Source organism: Zootoca vivipara, chromosome 12 (assembly GCF_965207765.1).
Source record: "Zootoca vivipara chromosome 12, rZooViv2.hap1.1, whole genome shotgun sequence".
Classification (NCBI taxonomy): Eukaryota; Metazoa; Chordata; class Lepidosauria; order Squamata; family Lacertidae; genus Zootoca; species Zootoca vivipara.
Window position 1 is genome coordinate 27,656,041 of NC_142595.1, and position 22,610 is coordinate 27,678,650.

Here is a 22,610-nt window from a genome sequence, read left to right on the forward strand (position 1 = left end):
ACTTCCTTTGTTACCTTAACAAACCATACTTAGGGGCCATTACCAATTCCAGCAATTGAAGTTACTCAGGCATACAGCCTCCCTACCCCCCACCCCACCCCCAACTCACAACACTGTGTATACTTACTAGGAAGTAAGTCCTATTGAAAGAGCTGTGATTTACTTTTTGAATAAAGTTGCACATAGTTAACTCATTATCCATATGCGTTTTTGTTTATTAATACTTCAATCTCAATGAAAGAAAATCAATCATTTGAAAGAAAAATGATTTATTTCTTTTAGATAATACACACATATACTGTAAAAGTGTTGAAACAAGTCCTCTATCTAATTTACGACACAGTTCTCAGATTGCAAATACTGAGTACCTTTAATTGATTGGAGGGGGGAGTAAAGGTAAAAATGTAAAGGACCCCTGGACGGTTAAGTCCAGTCAAATTCAACTATGGGGTGTGGTGCTCATCTCCGCTTTTAGGCTGAGGGAGCCAAAAGAGTGGAGAGTAAAAATTTTTTTAAAAAAGATGGGGAGCTTACTGTTGGTAGTGGTGGTGTTTTCTCCTGCCAGTTGCCCATTTGTGGCTGTCATACTTCCTGCCTCCCCCAAGCCATTGGGACAACATGACATCAACACTGGAATATCATGCTGTAGCATCATTCTGATGGGCCTCTGGGGAGAAATGGTGGCTGCTAGTTTATATGTATACATGCAAAGAACAAGATGCAACCCACCTTAATACACACACCTTAAAGATATAACTTCAAGGTCAAACTCTATAATCCCCAACTAATTTCCAGAGATAGAAAAGGACATGTAAGAAACTGCAGTTACCTGAAAAGACAGGTACCAGGAAAAAAAGGGGCTGCCCCTTGTAAATAAGTGCTGATGGAAAAGATGCATGAATATGCACATAGCTTGTAACTCTTCAGAAACCATTGCAAAACTTCTTACCTTATATGTAAAGAAACTACTGCCATTGGAGACATGAAATGACTCAGGTCCTCTATGCAATCACATATCTTCCTTGTTCCACAACACCTATCCAGGCCGGGTGGAGAATCATTGCACTGAACCCCAGGTGGACACCGTGGTCCATCCAACTCTCAGTCTCCAAAGGACAGAAATGTAAGTACAGCTCTTTCTGATTGCTGTCTTTCCTCATGAATAGATTCAAGCAAATAGAGGATTTTACACAATCATATGCAATAGGAGTTTTTTTATAAAAAAATCTCTTATAATAAGAGAGCAGCTGCCACCACAGAGATTACAAGTGTGCTGTTAGACTCTCACACAAATTCCTCCTGCATGCTTGTGTGTTTGTTATTATATCCCACCACCAATCTGTAAGGTTCTTAATGCAGAGAGCTAGTCCCAGGGTCATCACCCAATGAGTTTTTACAGATTATGGGTGAGCATCAGTGGGGCCTTCACACTTTGCTTGTGAGCTTCCAAGAGACACCTGGATGACAACTGTGGGAAGAAGGATTGACTGGATACAAGATGTCTTTTCTCACGTTCTTTGTCAAATTAAGTTCTTTCAGTTTCCAGTTATTCCAATGTTAAATTTAGTTCACTGCATTTCCACAGCAATTTATGATGATTAAAAAAACCCTCATGAAATGCTTCAGCGTTTAAGTGTGGATTTTTTTCTAATAAGCACATTTTTGTCTGCAGTTTTGACTAAAGTGTACATTTTTGCAAGATTCTCCTAATAAAATACCGAGGCTGAGAAGCACTGCTGCTTTGGTAGCAGCTGCAACGTCATTTTATTTCTACACAATCACCCCAAAGGTTTTAGGGCTGGGGTGATATGGCTGGGTGACTACTGCTGTTCCTTTTTCCAGATCCATTCCCTTCCCCATTTCCAACCTCATGTCCTTTTCCCTCCCTCCCACTTCTTGTGACCAGCTGCTTTTCAGCCATTTGAGTAGCAGTGGAAGAGCAAGAGACATTTTGACAGTTTACTTTCATATTTTTATCTCCAACTACCAGCTAACCCATTCACCCATCCTCCTGCTTCTAGTCCCCATGTTTTCTTGCAGCAATTTTTCAGCTTGCTAATATATGAAAGAAGGACACATTCACATACTCAACTCAATGCCAATTGTGCACAAATTAGTTCACTTTTTTTTTTTAAGGCAGCAGGAGGAGAGAAGCTTTAAATAAAAAGTTCTTTAGTGCTTGCAGAGCCCAGAAGGACATTTATCTCCCTTTTCACGTTCCAAGCTTTGGCAATGGCTAAAAAACAGCTGAGGGACACAGGTGGCATTGTGGGTTAAACCACAGACCCTAGGGCTTGCCAATCAGAAGGTCGGCGGTTCGAATCCCTGCGACAGGGTGAGCTCCCATTGCTTGGTCCCTGCTCCTGCCAACCTAGCAGTTCGAAAGCACATCAATGTACAAGTAGATAAATAGGTACCACTCCAGTGGGAAGGTAAACGGCGTTTCCGTGTGCTGCTCTGGTTCGCCAGAAGCGGCTTAGTCATGACCTGGAAGCTGTACGTCGGCTCCCTCAGACAATAGAGCGAGATGAGCGCCGCAACCCCAGAGTCGGTCACGACTGGACCTAATGGTCAGGGGTCCCTTTACTTTTACCTTAAAAAGCAGCTGACTTGAATCCCCTTCTCTATCTTCCATTTTCTTTTTATATATCCAACAAAGTGTGTGCAATAGACATTTCAACTCTTGATTAGTTTAGCGTAAATCAGAAGACCAGAGCAAAAGCCTTCAGAAGCAGCCCCTTGCTGGAAATTTACATGATGACTGACTTAATATAAAATAATGGGAAGTAAGAGCTGCCAAAAGAAAATCAGGGCAAAACCATCACCAACACCCCCTGTCCTAATCACCAGTGTGCATTACCTAGCTATTTTGGTAGTTTCCAATGAGCAAAAATGTCTGCAGTTAAAGGGGGAATGGTATGGGACAATAATGGGAGGAGGAAGATGTCGTGCGGACACCTCTAAATTAATGAGGGAACAAGCCAGTGCCAAGCCATGGTCTAATTTCCATGAAAACAAATGAGTAAGAATGTTTAATAAATTGGTCATCTGAAAACATCCTGTAAGACAAATGCTGAAGACTTTGTGAAATTGTTTCTTTGTTGCAGAAAACATTGAAATGTGGGTTACCCAATAAATAAAGCAGGAAGAGAAATGGTAAGAAATCTATCCATTATAGAACATTCTCCTCTCCCTCTTGTTTTCCAAATCAGTTGAATTGTTAGAGACCTTATGAAATATACTCGGAGTCGAGAGTGAATTTCATGCTCTTTATTCAGCTCATAGTCATCAAGGAGGAGAAGAGAAGACGAATCGCTCTTTTCCCAAAACCATCTGCTTATATACATTATTTACACAATGGGCCTTGCGTGATTGGCTACTTCAGGGCTACACCTGTGGGCCATATATATTGTGGATTGACTTCTGCCTGCAGCCTGATTGGCTGCTCCTACAGGCCAATCAGGTAGCAGATTCACTTCTGCCAGCCGCCTGATTGGCTGCTCCAGCAGGCCAATCAGGTTGCGGATTCACTTCCACCTGGAGTTGGATTGGGTAGCTCCCGCTGATTCTGAATCCTATTGTTCTAGGATTCAGCTCAGTACATAACACCTTAAAAAACATGAAATCATATTTTATCTGTAACAATGAAATACAGAGCAAGTGAGCAAAACCTGGGTAGCGGACCAACTAAGGAGAGACAAAAGCAACAACGAATCCTATTTTACAACAGCAAATTCATTAGCAGGATGCCAGTCCTGAAGAAATAAACATGGCACTGTCAATGCACAAGAAGGGTTGGTGAAACGAAGTATATGGGGGGATGGGACCTGAAGCCACATTCCTTTTGAGGTAACTTTCTGGGGGCCACATGACAGTGGTAGGTAGGGCCAGAGACAAAATAGCAACACATTTCAATTTGCGCCTTCGTACAGTGGCTCGTTTCTGCACACAACCCCTCTCCGTCCTCCAGGCAAGCGAGAGGCCCTATCAGAGTTAATGACACAGTCCAGCAAGGCAATAACCACCTAAAGGAGGGCAGTGAGGGTTGTGTCTGAAGAGCAAGGGTGGCTAAGGAGTGGGGTATAGCTTGGGGTCAAGGGAGAGGCCTGGGGAGCCACATTGAGGCCTCAGGACCTGATGTCCCACACCCTGATTTCGAAACATTATAGACTCACATTTTCTTTCTGTTTCTTCCTTTGTTAAAGGAAAACGAGGCTATTAATGGAGAAAGCTTGTCTCTTAAGCAAAGGTAAGGCAAAACAGTTCAAATTCATTGCAGGTGCTGAAGGTCAGCCAGTGTTGACATATTGTCTGGTTTGGGCCCACTCGTTGCAGTTTACCTTGCAGTGAAGAGCTGCAAGAAAAGGTCTGCTTGGGAAGCAGAGAAAGCTGGGTGGATCATAGCCTCCCTCCCTTGCAGCTCGTAGCACTTCTGCTTGGCTGCCACCATTCCTGGTGATCCCACTGAGGATGGGTGCTGATACTGGGGAGCCCACAGGATGTCATGGGCACGATCAAATGGCATGAAAGCTCCTCTGAACTGGCTCTACTCATGCATGTCATCAGTCAGAGAGTATTCCCTCTGTGCATTCAGCTGTGGTTTGTGTGTGGGAGATTTTTTCTGGCTCTGCAGTCGACCTGCATACAGGTGAAACTCAGAAAATTAGAATATCGTCGAAAAGTGCATTTATTTCAGTAATGCAACTTATTATTTTTTCTTTTTCTTTTAATTTTTACAAATGCTTTCTTTTGGAAATTCCACGAGTAATAAAACAAATAGTTACAAAAATAAACAAAAATAAACATCGCTATTACATTTCATTAATTACATTCCATTTATCATTGACCTGCCCAACGACAAATATTTACAATTACAACAAATAAAGGCTTGGCGTATCTTGCTTTGCATGTCAAGCATCTATCTCATATATTGATTTCACCTTTTAAATTGTGTTATTGAAATAAACACTTTTCGACGATATTCTAATTTTCCGAGTTTCACCTGTATATTTGGGTTGGAGCCTCCTACTTTCATTATGCATGCACCAACGTTTAAAACAGGAAACTGTGTAACAGTGGATGGTGCATGGCTAGTACAACGTGGGTCCTATCAAGCAGAACACAGCTCACCAGTCAGTGATAGGAACATAGCAAGTTGCCTCCTACTGAATCAAACCATTTGTCCATCTAGCTTAGTACAGTGCCGGATAGGCAGAGTTGTCATCGGCCTATGGGCCCCACATCATTTAGGGGCCCCGCATCAACAGATCACAATAATATGGATTTGATCTTGAAATTGGTTTATTAAAATTGTTGCTTGGTAAAACAAAAAATGTAGTAGTAGTAATAATAATAATAATAATAATAATAATAATAATAATAATAATAATGTATTATTTATACCCCGCCCATCTGGCTGGGTTTCCCCAGCCACTCTGGGCAGCTTCCAACTGAATATTAAAAACAGTACAGCATCAAACATTAAAAACTTCCCTAAACAGGGCCACCTTCAGTTGTCTTCTAAAAGTAAAATAGTTGCTTATTGCCTTGACATCTGCTGGGAGGGCGTTCCACAGGGCAGGTGCCACTACCAAGAAGGCCCTCTGTCTGGTTCCCTGTAACCTCACTTCTCGCAATGAGGGAACCTCGGCGCTGGATCTCAGTGTCCGGGCTGAATGATGGGGGTGGAGACGCTCCTTCAGGTATACAGGACCGAGGCCGTTTAGGGCTTTAATGGTCAGTACCAACACTTTGAATTGTGCTCAGAAACGTACTGGGAGCCAGTGTAGATCTCTCAGGACCGGTGTTATGTGGTCCCAACGGCCACTCCAGTCACTAGTCTAGCTGCCACATTCTGGATTAATTGCAGTATTAAGAGATAATTTGTATTGCAGTATTACAGTATTTGTAATTGCAGTATTAAGAGATAATTTGTGAGCGCCCCCCCCCCCAAGATTTTGATTGCCTAGAAGCCTCCACAGGATTTAATCTGGTACCGTCTCCACTGAGCAACTTGTGATTCTCCAGACTTTTTAGAGAGGGTTCTCTTTCCAAGCCCTTTCAGGAGATGCTGGGTATACAGGAGATGCAGATGCTCTGTTACTGAGCCATGGTGCTTCCTCAAGTAATGCGGACTTCTGAGTGCTTAAATCCACTTTCTGCAGCCCCACACAGGCAGCCAATATAGCCTTTCTGAACTGTCAAGCATGTCTATTGAACTGCACTCAGCTCGAAAGGTCACAGGTTATGTATGCCTGGGTCAAACCAAAGGTTATATTTATCCAAATGTTGTTTGCTAACTAACGATTACCAGAACTGCTCTTGCAAAACCAATGGTTGTGTGAAGAAACTGAGGGCTGCCTTTGTGAAAAACAATGGGGAAACCCCAGAAGATTGCAGAAATGTTTCCTAGCTTCAGAACTGTTCTCTAGCATGAGATGTAGCAGAAGGGTCCACTAACTTTGTCTGACACTCTTGTAAATATTGGGGGGGCATGAAAAATATACAGCTGTCTCAGAAAGTAGCTTCAAACATGCTCTTGCTGGTGTCCAAAGAGCATGCTTTTAAACAGGCCCAGCTCCAGATTTTGCAGGGCCCCTGGGAAGATTACTGAGGATGGAGGCAGGGTTGGCAAGGGGCCACAATCTTCAGGTCACCTGGAAAGAGTGAGTGGACTTTATGTTTCTATGAAACTCGAAGCACAAAATGTCTGTATGTGCTCCACAAATGACTGGGGTGGAGACTCCCACTTGAATGAGCAACTTTGAAATGGTTGATTTTTATTTTTAAACTAGTGATGTGATCCGGATTTCCAGAGATATATCTTATGAAGAAAAAACAGCTGTTGGCAGAAGAAAAATCAAAGTGCATAATTCTTTTCTGAAGCTTGGGGTCAACGTCTCCATGGTAAAGTTTCATGGCTTATATTGCAATATGCTTAAGGGATGCGGCGGTGCTCGCACTTTGGGTAATAGCGACACAATCGCTGGCAGTGATGTACATAAAGCCTTGATATTTTTGGGAAAGGGGCAGCCTGTCATTGGCTGAGCTGCTCAGGTGCTGTAAAATGGACAAGGAAGGCAAATGACCAAGGCAAAGGGGCTTGAAAAAATTAAGAGAGAAAAGGCAAAGTGAGTGTCTGGGTGGCTAAAACGTGGGAGGCTGGGAGAGAGGATGGCGGGAAGCAGAATTTGGAGAGGAAATTAGAGATACAGTAGAGTTGAGTTGGCAAAATGCAAGTAGATAAATAGGAACCGCTATAGCGGGAAGGTAAACGCCGTTTCCATGTGCTGCTCTGGATTGCCAGAAGCGGCTTTGTCATGCTGGCCACATGACCCGGAAGCTGTACCCCAGCTCCGTCGGCCAATAATGCGAGATGAGCACGCAACCCCAGAGTCGGTCACGACTGGACCTAATGGTCAGGGGTCCCTTTACCTTTACCTTTAGAGTTGAGTTATGAAAGCTTAAATTGCAATAACTAACAGTAATTGAATTCCCATTGTTCTCCCGTAAGCTACACAATCAATCAATATTTCATGAAGGAAGAGAATATATTGTTCCCTACAGAACTTAATTTCTCCAGTAGCAGACCTCAGGTTGGGATGGCAGCAGTCACCTGACTCCCTGTTGATCAAATTGCTTTTGCTTACAGGTGGCTAGAGAGGGGTGGCTCTTGCTGCCAGCTTGCCCCTCCCACTCTACCTCTTGTTAGCAGGTTAGCAGAACACCAAATCAAATCAAATCAAATCAAATCAAATACTTTATTACAGCCATGGGCCCATATTTAGATGCCAACACAAAATAATATACATCATACAGCAGAATAAAATTGGGCAAAATAAAATGAAATGAATTGTATTAATTCCATTCCATATATAGTGCCATGTCTTCTGCTACCATGCACCATCTGTTTCTAGTTTTACTGCTTGGTGTTACGTTGTAAAAAGTTTTTGTGATGACACATTTCAAAATATGACAGTTATTTGTCTTTCCTCTCTTCTCTAGAGTTCTGTTCCTAATGTTGCCCTGTTAGCATCTGGTGGAGGGTTGCGGGCCATGATTGCACTTCAAGGGGTTCTGGGAGAACTTCAGAAAGAGGATTTGTTGGGTGCTGTGATGTATCTCTGTGGAGTATCAGGTTCTACCTGGTAAGTGGACATAAACCATATAAACCATATAAACCATATTCAGTGATGACTGGCATAACCATTTGAAGAAGTAAGAACCTAGGTTGTCTCTAATGGCTAATGGATTTGATAAAGAGAGCTCTGTCCAACATAGGAACGTCATAAACTGTTTTATATTGACTCAGGTCTTTGGTGTATCCATATGAGAGCTAGTGTGGTGTAGTGGCTAAGAGCGGTAGACTCGTAATCTGGGGAACCGTGTAAGAGGAAGGGTTATAGGGAACAGCCCCACCCCCTATCAGATTGAGTTCCTCTCAGAGCAGTAAGTCCAGTAGCGGATCAGATTACAGGAGTCAGGAAGCAGAGAGGGAGGGACAAGGCTCTAGCAGCGTCAAAGAGCATCAACACCGAGTGGAGAGGGAGGCAGCTGGGGAGGAAATGATGGGAGAGCAGTCAGAAGGACGTCCCTTCCCCCCGACGCCTGAATTGAGGTGCACGGCACCCCGTAGGACAAGAGGGAGGCGCTTTGGGGTTCCCAAGCTGTTATGTTGGGTGTGAAACAGAAAGAAGCCATTGCGAGGTTCTGACTCAGACTAAGCAGACATGTTTTCCAGAACTTTGCACTGTAAATAGAATGCACAATAAAAAACACCTTAAAGACAAGCAGGTGTGGAGCGTCGTTACTCAAGAGTAGCCGCAAGAACCTCTGACAAACCGGGTTCACGTCTCCGCTCCTCCACATGCAGCTGCTGGGTGACCTTGGGCTAGTCACACTTCTTTGAAGTCTCTCGGCTCCACTCACCTCACAGAGTGTTTGTTGTGGGAGGGAAGGGAAAGGAAAATGTTAGCCGCTTTGAGACTCCTTCGGGTAGTGATAAAGCGGGATATCAAATCCAAACTCCTCTCCTCCTCCTCCTCCTCCTCCTCCTCCTCCTCCTCCTCCTCCTCCTCCTCCTCCTCCTCCTCCTCCTCCTCCTCCTCCTCCTCCTTCTTCTTCTTCTTCTTCTTCTTCTTCTTCTTCTTCTTCTTCTTCTTCTTCTTCTTCTCAGCATTATCTACAGTGATTGGCAATGATCATCCAGCAAAAGTCTTTCTTCAAGGATTTGTTCACGATGCTTTGTCTTTTCTCCAAGGTGTATGTCATTCATCTATGAACATGAGGAATGGATGGGAAAGCTCCCTATTTTGGAAACAAAGATGTGTGACAATCTTGTAAATAAATCATGGGATCCCAGCAAATCCCTGGATGCCCTTGTAGAACCAAGTAAAGAGAAGGCATACTCATTGACCGATTTCTGGGGCAGTGTCATTCTCTATGCAATATTGCACGAGGCAAGTATACTACCTCCTTTCCACAGATACTTCGTGGTTGCACAGAATTTGTTGTTGTTGTTGTTGTTGTTGTTGTTGTTGTTGTTATTGTTGTTGTTGTTTGGGAGGGAGACTTGAAAAGTATTGTATAAGCTTTTAAAAAGCTTTTTAAAAAACATACACACCTATGTCACAGTCCAAACAACTGTGCAACTCTCTTTGTACATCTCATGTTCCTTTTTCCTGACCGAGAAACCACAATTGCAACACAACCACTTACAGATCACATAATAAACTGATTTAGAGCTGCAGGAAGACCCAGATGCAGTTTATGGTGCAGCTTGTCAGCAAGGCACTGCTTACAGGAAGCCTTGTGGAGATTTCCCATCATTCCACCAAAAATGGCAAACAACGTATATATTTACTCTACAAAAATAAATAATAAAATTATGATAATGATGATAATGGATATAAGTGATCTCCATAGTAATAAGCATAATGGTGACTTGGTATTTCCATTACAAGCAGAATTTGTGTTGTGATTTAATTAGAATAAGTAGAACCTGCAACAAAATAGTGCAGAGATGAGTCTGGGGATGTTAGGGGCTCTGCTTTAGCCCCCCTGTGCTAAGGTCATGAGCCCACCACCACGGGCATGGGGCTTTGGGCCAAGCTGAGCACCTGGACGGTGAAAAACAAACAAAACAAAACAAAAATTGCAGTGTGGAATACTTCTTTTCAGGATACCCCCCCCCACCCTCCCCCAGATGTCTGGCATTCTAAATATTTACTGGGTTCTGTTTTGTTGGTGTGTGTTCTGTAGGGGATACTTAGTTGTTGTTGTTGTTGGTTTTTTTTTTAATGTACTTCTGAAAACCTTGAGGAAACCCTGAGTATGTTGATACTTCCTTCTTGTTTCTTAGTAGCTCTGTTTTGGCTATAATCAGATTTCATTTTTTTGTAATGTAGACAATGACCTTTGGACAATATCAGCCATGTTATCAAATAAACAAATCAAACACAATCAAATTCCAGAAACTGTGCAGTTGGCAGCGGGGATGCGGGTGGGGGGTGGGGTTTAAATATTGAATCACTACACTAGAGGTAAGCCACGGTAGTCCAGAGCCTTTTGATTCATCTTGGTACATAGCAGAAGTACCCAAGTGATCAGTTTTGCTGTTCTAAATGTAACATACTCAGTAGGAATAGCAACTCAGCAGGCTATAATCCTTCTAGCACTCACCAGCTGTGTGTGTCAAGCTACAGATGAGATCGAAAATGTATTTGCTTTCAAAATGTTATTTGTTTATTGTTAAACGCTAATAGCATCAGCTGGCAGGGCTTATAACTTAGCAAAATCGCAGCAGGTACAGAGGAGGAACTTAACACTTGCCTTCCTTGCTTGGAACTGGGAAAAATCCTATCTCTTAATTGGGATGATATTCTCCCTCACTAATGAGTCACCTTCTCTACAGCTAGATTATCGTCATTTGTCCAAGGAAAGGATGGCCTCTTTTAATGGGGCAGTTCCTTACCCCATCTATGCAGCAGTGGATTCAAACAAATTAGATGACACCAGTAAAACCCATCCAGGTAAGAAACAAAACAAATCAGCAACTATATATGGCCATTTTTCATGATGCCTAATGTTCCCATTGAAATCAATACAACTTAAAAGGGCCTGGATCTTATCCATATGTTCATGGGTCTTCTCTGTGTTTGAAATCTCTGTCCATTGGGTCTCCTTGGAGCCTAATTAACATTGCCTATAACCCAACTTGAACAATAATCTCTATGTGTGTTAAACTTATCCAAGGATCACGTGCAACTGTTATTGGAGGCTGCCCTTGGATCAATGCAATTGACAGACAGTGGGCTGAACTAACATAAGAACATTAGATGAGTCCTTCTGCAAGGACTACCTGGAACAGCATCCTGTTCTCACAGTGGCTGAACAGATGCCTCCAAGCAGGGCCGTCTTATCCATAGGCGCAAGGGGTGTGGGGCACCTGGATGCAGGGCTCTCAGGAGTCCCAGGTTGAGAGTCCGGGGCCTGAGAGTTGAGTCCAGGGAAGAGCCCACCCGCCGGTGGAGCACCACGATGGGCTCTTCTGCTGTGAGCAGCTCTGCGCCGCGAGTTCAGGGGCATCCAAGCCAGCGAGATGCTGAGACGGCCGGCTGGCCAGGTCCACCCTCCTGCACGCCTGGGACTGGGCAACTGGGTGCATCTTTGCACCCCAGCTTAAGACAGCCCTGCCTCCAAGAATGGAGGCAGAACATAGCAAGCCAATTAACTAAATATGAATTTCTATAAACAATAGTTTGTGAGACGTGGTCGAAAAGGAACACGACAAATACAGAAGCTGATACAGCAAAAGAAGTCTGTGTGTGCAAACAATTGTTTCCCACACTTTCTGACACTGATTTTATTTTTGTTTTGTTTTTAAAGGTATCTGGTTTGAATTCACTCCCCATGATGCTGGATTCTTTCACCCTGGTGCATTTGTTGACATGAGACTGTTGGGCAGCACATTTGAGAACGGTGTGCTGAGAAAACTGAAGAATGAAAAAAGCATTTCTTACTTGAGAGGTAGTGCTGACTTACAGGGGGAAGAGGCAGCAACACAATTGATTCATGCAGTATCTAAACTTCAGACCAGTTCACATGCTCAGTGATTCCCCACCTTCCCGCACTGAACCAAGCATGTTCCCTCTGCTATATTTAGTGGTATACAATTATGATTCATGTATGCCACTAAACATAGTGCTGTCCTGCAAATTTCATAGACAATGCCATTTCCATTTCCTTCTTTCTCTTTCAGGCTTATGGGCAAGTTCATTTGCACATCACAAAGAAAACATCAAGGAAATAGAAGGTTTTGTATGTTTAGCCTATTGGACCCAGCTAGGGAAAGTTCCTTCCTGGTATGGATTCCGAAGGCACAGCCCATGTGTGCACACGTGGAAGTGGTTGTGTAGCTTATGTGGAACCCTGAAGAAAATCTGGTCTTCTATGTCCTTCCAACACTAACTTGATACTGTGGCCAGACTGCCCTCACTTAATTTACCAACACTTGACAACTTGTACTTGTACAAAGCAACACTTTTTTTTTTTGAGGGGAGTGGTTAGGTCCATGGTCCCCTGCTGCTCTGGGCCACTTCACCCTGTCCACAATTTTTCTCTCTACCACAGGGATGGGAATCCTGTGGGCCTCCTGATGTTGATCAAACACCCACCAGCCCCAGCTAGCATAGCCAATGATTATGGGTAATGGAAAATACAGCCCAGTTAACATCTGGAGTAACACAGATTCCCCATCTAATAAAATATTCCTATAGCTATGGAAATATTAATATTCCTATAGCTAGGGAAATATAATGTACTTCTCACATTTTCAGGTTATATCAAACGCCTGGGAGAACAAGCTTCAGGTAAGTCCTTGACATTGCTTGAATTTTTTGCCATCAGTCCCTCTCAAAAGGATACATCTGTTGATGCCTTCTTTATTCAGGAGCTTTGCAAACCTATATGCCCATGTTTGCTCTATGCAAAATGGAAAGTAGTTTCAGACCAAAGGGTCAAAGGTAGGAAGGTCAGCCTGTGAGGAAGCAGCCCAAGCTACTATTTAAGTTAGGAAAACATTCTGTTATCAGGAAAGATTTGTTGGGCTGGAAGATAAGTATTGCTATCTCCTGAAGTATTGTGCAAAAGCAGGTGGGGAGTGCATTTGACTTATGGCCGTATTTCAGCAAGGGTTATCCAATACTATAGAAACCCTGACAAGTTCTGCATTTCCCATAGCTATCAAAGGTTTAGAGGAGGGTAGTTAGAAAAGGTTGCAGAAAGAAATGGATTTAAGGTGCATTTGCATAACTTTTTGAATTGAGGTGTCTTGTATTGCTACCTTTACTTCCAAAGGAAGAAATTTGTCTATGATGTCAAGGCTCACCTCTCTTATAGGCAATACATTTATTCCAGCAGTGACATAAGGATGGGGCATCTAGTGTGTGTGTGGGGGGGGGGGTTGATCCAATAAATCAGGCATATCTCATTTAGCATGTTATTCTCTCTGTATTTTGAAGCCTGGCCTGCCCTGCCCTGCCCATTTTTATCAGCACTGAGACATTCTCTACAATATGTTGCATCCTAACTATTGGAATAATCCAACCACCGATTCCCTGTTTGTAAGCTTTATTCCTTTCTTGTTGCTTGCATTTTGGGGCTCCTTTTGAAGCTTCCAGTTCTCACTATAAATATTGTCAGGCTGCTTCACATGCAATAAAGCTCCTGATTCATGCCATGGAAGGGACGACACGTGAACATCAGGATGAAAACATCACAAACATCATGGAACTTCTTAAAGGTAAGAGGAAGCTGAGGAATGACTGGTGTCTATTTTTCCTACACAGATCTTCATGCTCCCAGCAACCCCTTCAAAGTGTATAATGTGTGTGAGATTAGGAATATGATTATGGCAGCAAATTGTACCCATGACTTAGACCAAGGATAGAGAATTGAATCTTACTAACCAGCCAGATTCAGATCTCCTTCGACACCCAAGGGACACTTTGGCAGGTGGGCCGGGACAACCACCTGACACCTGGCAATCACTTGGTAAAGCCAAGGTGTCAGGTGAAGCATTTCCCCTGGTCTGTGTTTCAAACCATGCAGGCAAAGAATTTTTTTTCCCCTGCAAGGTTCGCTGTAGGCACCAATTAAGTAGGGGGTTCTTGAGATACCAACCTTGCATTGCCGCCCAGCTCAAGAGGGTATGTGTTGACAGGTGCTCTTGGGACCTGGGATCTTTGTTCTGCCAAATGCTGACATCTATGTATGTGTGTGTGAGTCCCCTCCGTTCATCTTCATGGTAAGTTGGCAATAGAAAACCCACATCAGGCCCATTTCTGGGTGGCGTTGCCCAGGTGAGGAGATACAGGGAGGAGTTGCCTGCAGGTAGCTGAGTCTTTAGTAAGTTTGATCACTGTATAACCAAAGTGGTGAAACTATGGCCCTCCAGGTGTTGTTGGACCCTAGCTCCTCAAAGCCTCAGGCAGACTGGCCAAGGGTCAGGAATCATGGGAGTAAGATTCCAACAATATTTGGAAGGCTGCTGACTCCCTACCCCTGCTCTATAGGTTAATTGATACCCCTGCTCTATAGGCCCCTCAATAAAATATATGCGGGGGCCACCCTCCCCAAATTTGATGGACATTGTCATTCAAATGATCAATTGACATTCAGGTGATCAATTATGTGGGGTGGGGCTTGCTTGGGCCCCCTCAATATTTTATTCAGGTTGGTACCCCTGATACCATACAACTGTCTTGTTCCTTCACTTCAAGTGGCAGTGCAATTCTTCCCTTTACTGCAGGGGTGGCCAACTCCTAAGAGACTGTGATCTACTCACAGAGTTAAAAAGTGGCAGTGATCTAACCCCCTTTTTTAGGAAGGAGGAAGGCCCATTTTGGGGGGTTGGGGTCAGAGTTGTTGAGTTTTTTCATGAAGGAGGTAAAATGTTGAGCTTTCTTTAGGGGAGCCACAGATGTTCAGCTTCTTGGGGGGGGGCAATGATCTACCATTGATCTACCGCAGATGTCCAGTGATCTACCGGTAGATCACGATCTACCTGTTGGACATACCTGCTATACTGGAATTCCTCCAAATATAATTGGAGGGGTAGTATTTGAGAATGAAGGCTGAAATCTCAAAAATGTGAAATACAAGCGTTACAAAGGTTTTAGTTTCGTGAAAATAATTTTAATCTGGTTAGACCAGATGGATATGCTTTTTTCATTATTCCAATCTCACCTTACATTCTTTGATAGATCAAGAAGGCAGCAATATCTGCAACTTCCTAAGTTCATTGAAGGGTAAACGCAACACTCTAGACAAGCCTGAAAGAGTGGCACAGTTTTTGACACTGGCTGACATGTTTACTCAAGAATTTTCAGGTAAGTGTAGCTATGAATTTCAAAACTTCCAAAGAACTCTCTTAAACAGCAGTCTTAGATATGGAGTTTGATCCTACAAATATGTGAAGGACTGGAACCCTAATCAACTTCTACTCCATTTACAAGAAGCATATTGTAACCACCTTACAGTTTAGATGCCTTATAGTGCACCCATTTTATTGCATTTTATCCCTTAGTCTAATGCTATGATGCTTTGCTTTTGACAGCTAGGACATCTCCATTCACACATCATGAAGAAACAAAGAGAAGTAAGTAATTCACACATTTTATACATCATTTTCCAACAAACGTTTTGCAAATTATTTGTATATCACAAAGGTTTGTGATGAGAATCTGCAGATATGAAAATAAGATTATAAAGTATACAGATTGTTTTATATCCATTCACTTTTAATTTTATTAATATTTATTTATAAGGGCCTTTATAAACCACCAACTCGTTAAATTATTAATTCCATGTACAATAAAAATAATCAAAACATCATTGAATGACCGCACATTTATCAGTACAATATGTATTATACACAATATTAGCATCAAAATAGGACTGAGTGTCACCCTTCACCTTTGCCAATCATATAAAACTGGGCTACATGATATACTTACCACAGGGATCAGCATTCCCACAACCTCCTACAATTGGTGTAGTGTTTTGGGACCATTAGGTGAATGAATCATGATGCATGTAAGGCTTGGGTCTCTCCCACACACGCAAGATGACTCTGACAGTTAATTATTTCAGATTTATTAGGCAATTTAAAAAGCCCCGGTTGGAGCTCTGCTAATCTCTGTCACCCTCAGATAGCACAGTTACCAGAATCTACTAGATTCTGGAGGTGGCATGCCCTGCATTTCTGTGTCTGTCTCATTGTCTGAGCCTATACGAGGGGTAGGCAACTATAGGCCCATGGGCCGGATGTGGCCCAATCACCTTCTCAATCCGGCCCACGGGCGGTCCGGCAATCACTGAGCTTGCCGATTGGAAGGTCGGCAGTTCAAATCCCTGTGACAGAGTGAGCTCCCGCTGCTCGGTCTCAGCTCCTGCCAACCTAGCAGTTCGAAAACACTTCAAAGTACAAGTAGATAAATAGGTACCACTCTGGCGGGAAGGTAAACAGCATTTCCGTGCACTGCTCTGGTTTGCCAGAAGCGGCTTAGTCATGCTGGCCACAAGACCCGGAAACACTCTGCGGACAAATGTAAGCTCCCTCGGCCTATAGAGCGAGATGAGCGCCGCAACCCCAGAGTCACTTGCGACTGGACTTAACTGCCAGGCGTCCTTTACCTTTACCTTTTTAAGGTGTAAATTACAGTGCTCACAATTCTTTGAAGGGGGGCACACTTTCAATGTGTCTTAAAAGTATTATTATTAATAATATTAAATTCTCAGACATCATTGTGTTCATTTCTAATCTAGTTTTTACTTTGCAGGTATATGGGATACATTGAGAATACTGTCAAAAACTGTTTATTGCCTCTTCAAATGGAAATGGGGGACCATCTCCAACTATATTTACAAATACCGTAAGGAAAACCACACATGCCCTTAATGATTGTGATGATGGTGGTGTTAGTATTTATTTGTAATTATTTTGCATTTATTAATCACTTTCTACAAAAATGCCTCAAAGCAACTTATGAAAACTCATTTGGAGGGGAAGAACCAGAAACGGCCCTTGAATTTCTTGGAGGACAGAATAGAAAGAAATGGAGTAAGTGGGGCGGGGGGACCCAGCAAGCATTAGCCTATCTACTTAACAGCCAAAAATGAATAAATATCCACTACAAAATGGAAATAGGGCTGGCAGGTCATTGGGGGAGGGCGGGGTTGTATAGCCTTGGCCAGAATCTGTGCAAGAGGTTTTCACACACTGCGTCTAGTTTGCCCTGCCACCTCTCCAGATGGCAGGGAATGCATGCATATGAAACAACTCCTGAAAACAAATTATCAAGGTAACACCTGACTCTCTCCCCTTAGCCAGCCTTAAAGACAAGAATCTCACAGGCAAGAAAGAACTTCGTTTGGCCGATGCTGGTATAGCCATGAATTCTGCTTATCCACTGGTACTCCGTCCTGAACGGGAAGTGAAACTCATTCTTTCCTTTGACTTCAGTAGTGGAAATCCTTTTGAGGTAGGTTTGTTGTGTTGGGTCATGATGAGATTTCATTTTTAATTATCAGTGCTGGCAGCAAAGCTCACTGGACTCAGGATTGGTGGTGAGATGCAAAGGCTTGTAATGCTCACCTCAAAGACAAAGTGAATACTGCCCATTATATCTCAGCTGGAGAATAATTCCTGACTGACAATCCCTAACCTCTCTGCCTCCCATCCACACTGCTCCCTATTTCTTCCTCCCTTATTCAATTTAAATGAGGTGGTGAACTTTTCTTTTTTACAGCTCAGGTTATAAATAGCCTTCTAGAAAACATTTCAGGGGCCACATGCTTTACAACCACTACACTTAGTAGCTGCCACCAGCCCAGTAGGACTACCCCCTCCCTGCAACAACTTGCCAAAAGGCAAGTGAGCAGATTTCAGTAGCAAAAGTGGAATGAGAAACATTAATTTTGTCTTTGCATAGTAAAGCTTTTTTCCCACACACACACACACACACACACACACACCCTTCTCCAGCCTCCATCAAGTCAAGCCAGAAGCATTGTCAGACTTTAAGGGAAGCATTCTTGCCAGACAATAAAGAACATGCCAAAGGGGTGGATTCGCAAATGCCAGATAGAGAGATCCGAAAAAACAGAAACAGCAACAACAGCAGCAGCAGCAGCAAGTTATTTGTACCCCACCCATCTGGCTGGGTTCACCCAGCCACTCTGGGCAGCTTCCAACAAAGATTAAAAATACATTAAAATGCCACACATTAAAAACTTCTCTAAACAGGGCTGCCTTCAGATGTCTTCTAAATATCAGGTAGTTGTTTATCTCTTTGACATCTGATGGGAAGGCGTTCCATAGAGTGGGCGCCACTACCCAGAAGGCCCTCTGTCTGGGTCCCTGTAGCTTTGCTTCTCGCAGTGAGGGAACTGGCAGAAGGCCCTCGGCACTGGACCTCAGTGTCCGGGCCGAACAATGGGGGTGGGGACGCTCCTTCAGGTATACTGGGCCGAGGCCGTTTAGGGCTTTAAAGGTCAGCACCAACACTTTGAATTGTGCTTGGAAACGTACTGGGAGCCAATGTAGATCTTTCAAGACCGGTGTTATGTGGTCTCAGCGGCTGCTCCCAGTCACCAGTGTAGCTGCCGCATTCTGGATTAGGTGTAGTTTCCCCACGTAGCCCCACGTAGAGTGCATTGCAGTAGTCCAAGCGGGAGATAACTAAAGCATGCACCACACTGGCGAGACAGTCCGCAGGCAGGTAGGGTCTCAACCTGCGTACCAGATGGAGCTGATAAACAGCTGCCCGGGATACAGAGTTGACCTGCACCTCCATGGATAGCTGTGAGTCCAAAATGACTCCCAGGCTGCGCACCTGGTCCTTCAGGGGCAGTTACCCCATTCAGGACCAGGGAGTCCTCCACACCTGCCCGCCCCCTGTCCCCCAAGAACAGTAGTTCTGTCTTGTCAGGATTCAACCTTAATCCATTAGCTGCCATCCATCCTCCAACCGCCTCCAGGCACTCACACAGGACCTTCACTGCCCTCACTGGTTCCAATTTAAAAGAGAGGTAGAGCTGGGTATCATCTACATATTGATGGACACTGTCACTGTTAGTTGGCTAGTACAGTCACTGTTAGTTGGCTAGTACAGCAGGTATAGTGTTGCTCCAGGCGTGGAAAGAAGAAACAAATGTAATAAGCCACACAGGTGACTCAAGGCTACTGGGCCTCTGATGGGTTGCCAGAATTTGAGTAAGGGTGCTTTTAGTCTAGACAACCAGGCAATTGCTATGCCTGGATATTGCTGGTATGTCCACTCACTTTTTCTGGTGGGCGGCGTTGCGGCCAGGCATCTGCGCCTACTTCTTTGTAAGTGGAAAGATCAGAAACCTTTGAGTGGCAATGTCCCTCCTTCCCAGAAATAAAAACACCAGACACAAGAATTAAGTTATAAATTGGGTGGTTAAGGCCACAACTTTATTGATTAAGGATGATGAGCGGTATTGGCTTAGGCGTTGGAACCTATCAAACTATATCCGACTCCAACCCGTGTGTTGAAGTCCGTGAGAAGTTAATCACCAGTAAGGAGTCCAGTGATGTACATCTACCGGAACTCCTCCTGTGACCACCGGAGGGGCGTGCCTTATGGCCCTGGCGTCTCCAGGCTCTGGACCAAGCCCCGCCCCCGGAAATCCTTTAACGGATTTGGGCAGTTGATGACGTAACCTGCCCCCTCCTTCATCTTGTTGTTATGCAAATTTCCAACACCTAACCGCCAAACCAAAGTTGTGACGAATTGCTATGAGGTAGGCAAAAAACCCGTCCCGGCTAGTCCAAGTGGGAAAAGTCCTACCCAGCCCCTGACTAACCAGGCAACCAACTGACGTCCATAGCAGCGTCCCCTAGCCTAAAGGAGGGATGGGTGGGTGAATTGTTCGCTCCGGCAAACAGGGATGAAAGAGGCTGAGTTCCCGCCTGCAGGGGGCTTTAAATTGCCAAGCCCCGCCCCAGCCGACCTTATTGGTCGGCCCGGGGATGACGCAGGCGGGAACCCTCCACCACGCAGGGGCTGAGCTCGCAGCCCCTACGCGATGGTTCAGTCGGGCTGCCCACAACTCTGCCGCCGTAGAATGCGGAAGCGGCTTTCTGTGTAGAGGTGACATCTCTCTGCAGAGCCAAATCATCCATGGTGCCCCAGTGGTGTAGCGTGGGTTGCCAGCATCTGAAGTTGTGGGAGGTAAATGGATGGAGCACACATATGCATCCAGCTGCCTACCGGCATGCACATCACCCACGAGATTGCAGCTGCAGAGATAAGAAAAGAAGAGTTGTTCCATTGTTTGGAGAGGTCACTTCCTGGTTCACATGGAGAAGCCATTTTCAACGGAGCCCAGTGACAGAAGTATTGGGGCAGCACCATGTGTTGACATTTTATGCCCCTAACAATTTTTCTCCTGGGCAACCACCAGTGGGGTGTCCTGCTCAGGCAACAATTTCCACATTCCTTTCCTGCATTTTCTTCTCTTCATAGACTGTCAAAGAAGCAGCCCTGTATTGCAAGAAAAATCATCTTCCTTTTCCTGATATTGATGTGTCAGAGTTGGACAAGAGTAAAGACAGTCCATATGACTGCTACATTTTCCAAGGATATGATTCTCCAACTGTCATGCATTTCCCACTCTTCAATACGGTGAACTGCAAAGGTATATTGTGTTTGGGGATTGCATAGAAAGGGGCATGCATTTATTATTGTTGTTGATAATTTATTTATTGTCCGACCTTTACTCTAAGGTCCCAGGGCAGGTTACAGCATTAGGAAGCTCATTACAGACAATTAAAAACAAATTTCATTGTTTAGCGAGGGCTAATGATCTCCTTGGACCTGATTGATCCCTGGAAGATAAATCTGGCAACTCTGGCCAAATTGCTACCTTGTGAAATTGGCTCACCCAATAAAAAAATTCCTTCAGTAGCACCTTAAAGACCAACTAAGTTTATATTTTGGTATGAGCTTTCGTATCTGAAGAAGTGTGCATGCACACGAAAGCTCATACCAAAATATAAACTTAGTTGGTCTTTAAGGTGCTACTGAAGGAATTTTTTTTATTTTGCTTCGACTCAGACCAACACGGCTACCTACCTGTGGCTCACCCAATAATTGTTATAATTGGTCACCCTGGGAGCAGGATGCTGAACTAGAAAGACCTTTTGGCCTGATCGAGCAGGAATCTTTCGTTCCTATAAAACTGAGGGGGAGGGGAGGAAAAAAAGTAAATTAAAATTTTAATATGGTCAAAGACCAGCAAAAGAATAATACAACTCAATTCATAAGTTGAGGGGGAGGGGAGATTCCATGTTCAAGTTCTACTGGAAAAAAAGAGGTTTTGTTTTGTTTTGTTTTTAAGATAGCTGGGATTAACGTTGGCGTTCTTACTAGCTCCACAGTCAATAGCTCACCCTATATAATATAAACTGGACATGTCCCCGCCCCATCCATTCATGTAATGGGTGCTTTGAAGAACATGTGTGGTTAAGTGTTTCCAAGTGAATAGCAAGGCACTTGCTTATGTACATCCTCTTTCTTTTAAAGGTAAAGTAGCTGAATGGAGAGAACAATATTCCACCCTCAAAGTTTCTTACAAGGAGCAGGAGGTCAAAAACCTTCTAGAAGCAGCAAAAGCAAACGTGAGGAATAACAGAGGAAGAATCCTGCAGGCGATGAAAAGCATGCAGGTTCCTTAACAGCTTTTCATTCCAATTTTGAGTTTGGAGGTTCTGGTCAACATTTTCCTTTCGCCTCTTTTCTAAGTGGGAGTTATACTCAGTACCACATGATTCTTTGCCGCATGCTTCTAATGTCTCCTCTAGAAAAGAATATTTTCTAAAGATAAAGTCCCCCCCCCCATGGCTACTGTATTTTGCCATGAATGTTGCCTTTTTCTTCTCAGTTGCTTCACATTTTAAAACACATTCTTCTTTGTATTATAAAGAGTATACTTTCCCCCCACTTTTCTTAATCCTAACCTTTTCTTTGTAAAAAAACAACAACCATATTATTAAAAATTAAAGTTTTTCAACAACATTGATGACAACAGTTCATCAAGGATACAGGGAACATGAATTACAAAAAGACATTTATAACATACAAAAGCTTTTCTGATGTTTTTAAAAGCATACAGAGAGTAGATTTCAAAAATGGACTTTAAAATTAAAAGGTAATATTTTGCTTTATGAAATTTAATAATTTTCACCCAGTTGTTATGGGAAGGAAAGTATATATTATCTTGTAGATGTACTTTTCTGTTAAGTATAATTTTTCTGTTTTAAGTACTAATTAGAATTTGCTGATTAATTTCTTCCTATTGCACCAGGCGAACAAAAATTGTGTACCATATGCAAAATAAACAGAAGGAACGAAGAATTCTTGTTCATTGCAATTTTGTGCATGCTCAAATGACCTATTTCCTGAGCATTCATGTTTGCTTCCACAGAGCTTATACAGAAGTCTGATTATATCAAAATACATAATTTTTCGATTACAATTTTAAAACTCCAACTTTCAATAAGCAAATATCTATTGCTGTCT

General features: G+C 43.4%; 1 protein-coding gene across 2 annotated transcripts; it reads left to right on the forward strand.

The window, feature by feature from the left end:
• The first annotated feature begins 1,020 nt into the window (after positions 1-1,020).
• LOC118094148 (cytosolic phospholipase A2 gamma-like) lies at positions 1,021-22,440 on the forward strand. 2 transcript variants are annotated; one of them, XM_060281540.2, is made up of 17 exons: positions 1,021-1,123; positions 3,108-3,156; positions 4,206-4,249; positions 6,795-6,906; positions 8,005-8,147; positions 9,260-9,462; positions 10,917-11,030; positions 11,887-12,027; positions 12,260-12,313; positions 12,837-12,869; positions 13,673-13,801; positions 15,264-15,389; positions 15,617-15,658; positions 16,842-16,934; positions 17,389-17,543; positions 20,556-20,727; positions 21,615-22,440. In XM_060281540.2, the coding sequence occupies exons 2-17, from the start codon at positions 3,154-3,156 to the stop codon at positions 21,764-21,766; spliced, it is 1,716 nt and encodes a 571-aa protein (XP_060137523.2). In that variant the 5' UTR covers positions 1,021-1,123; positions 3,108-3,153; the 3' UTR covers positions 21,767-22,440. The 2 variants fall into 2 exon arrangements, with proteins under 2 accessions (XP_060137523.2, XP_060137522.2); XM_060281539.2 differs by lacking the exons at positions 1,021-1,123; positions 3,108-3,156; positions 4,206-4,249 and adding an exon at positions 6,430-6,665.
• The last annotated feature ends 170 nt before the right edge of the window (positions 22,441-22,610 follow it).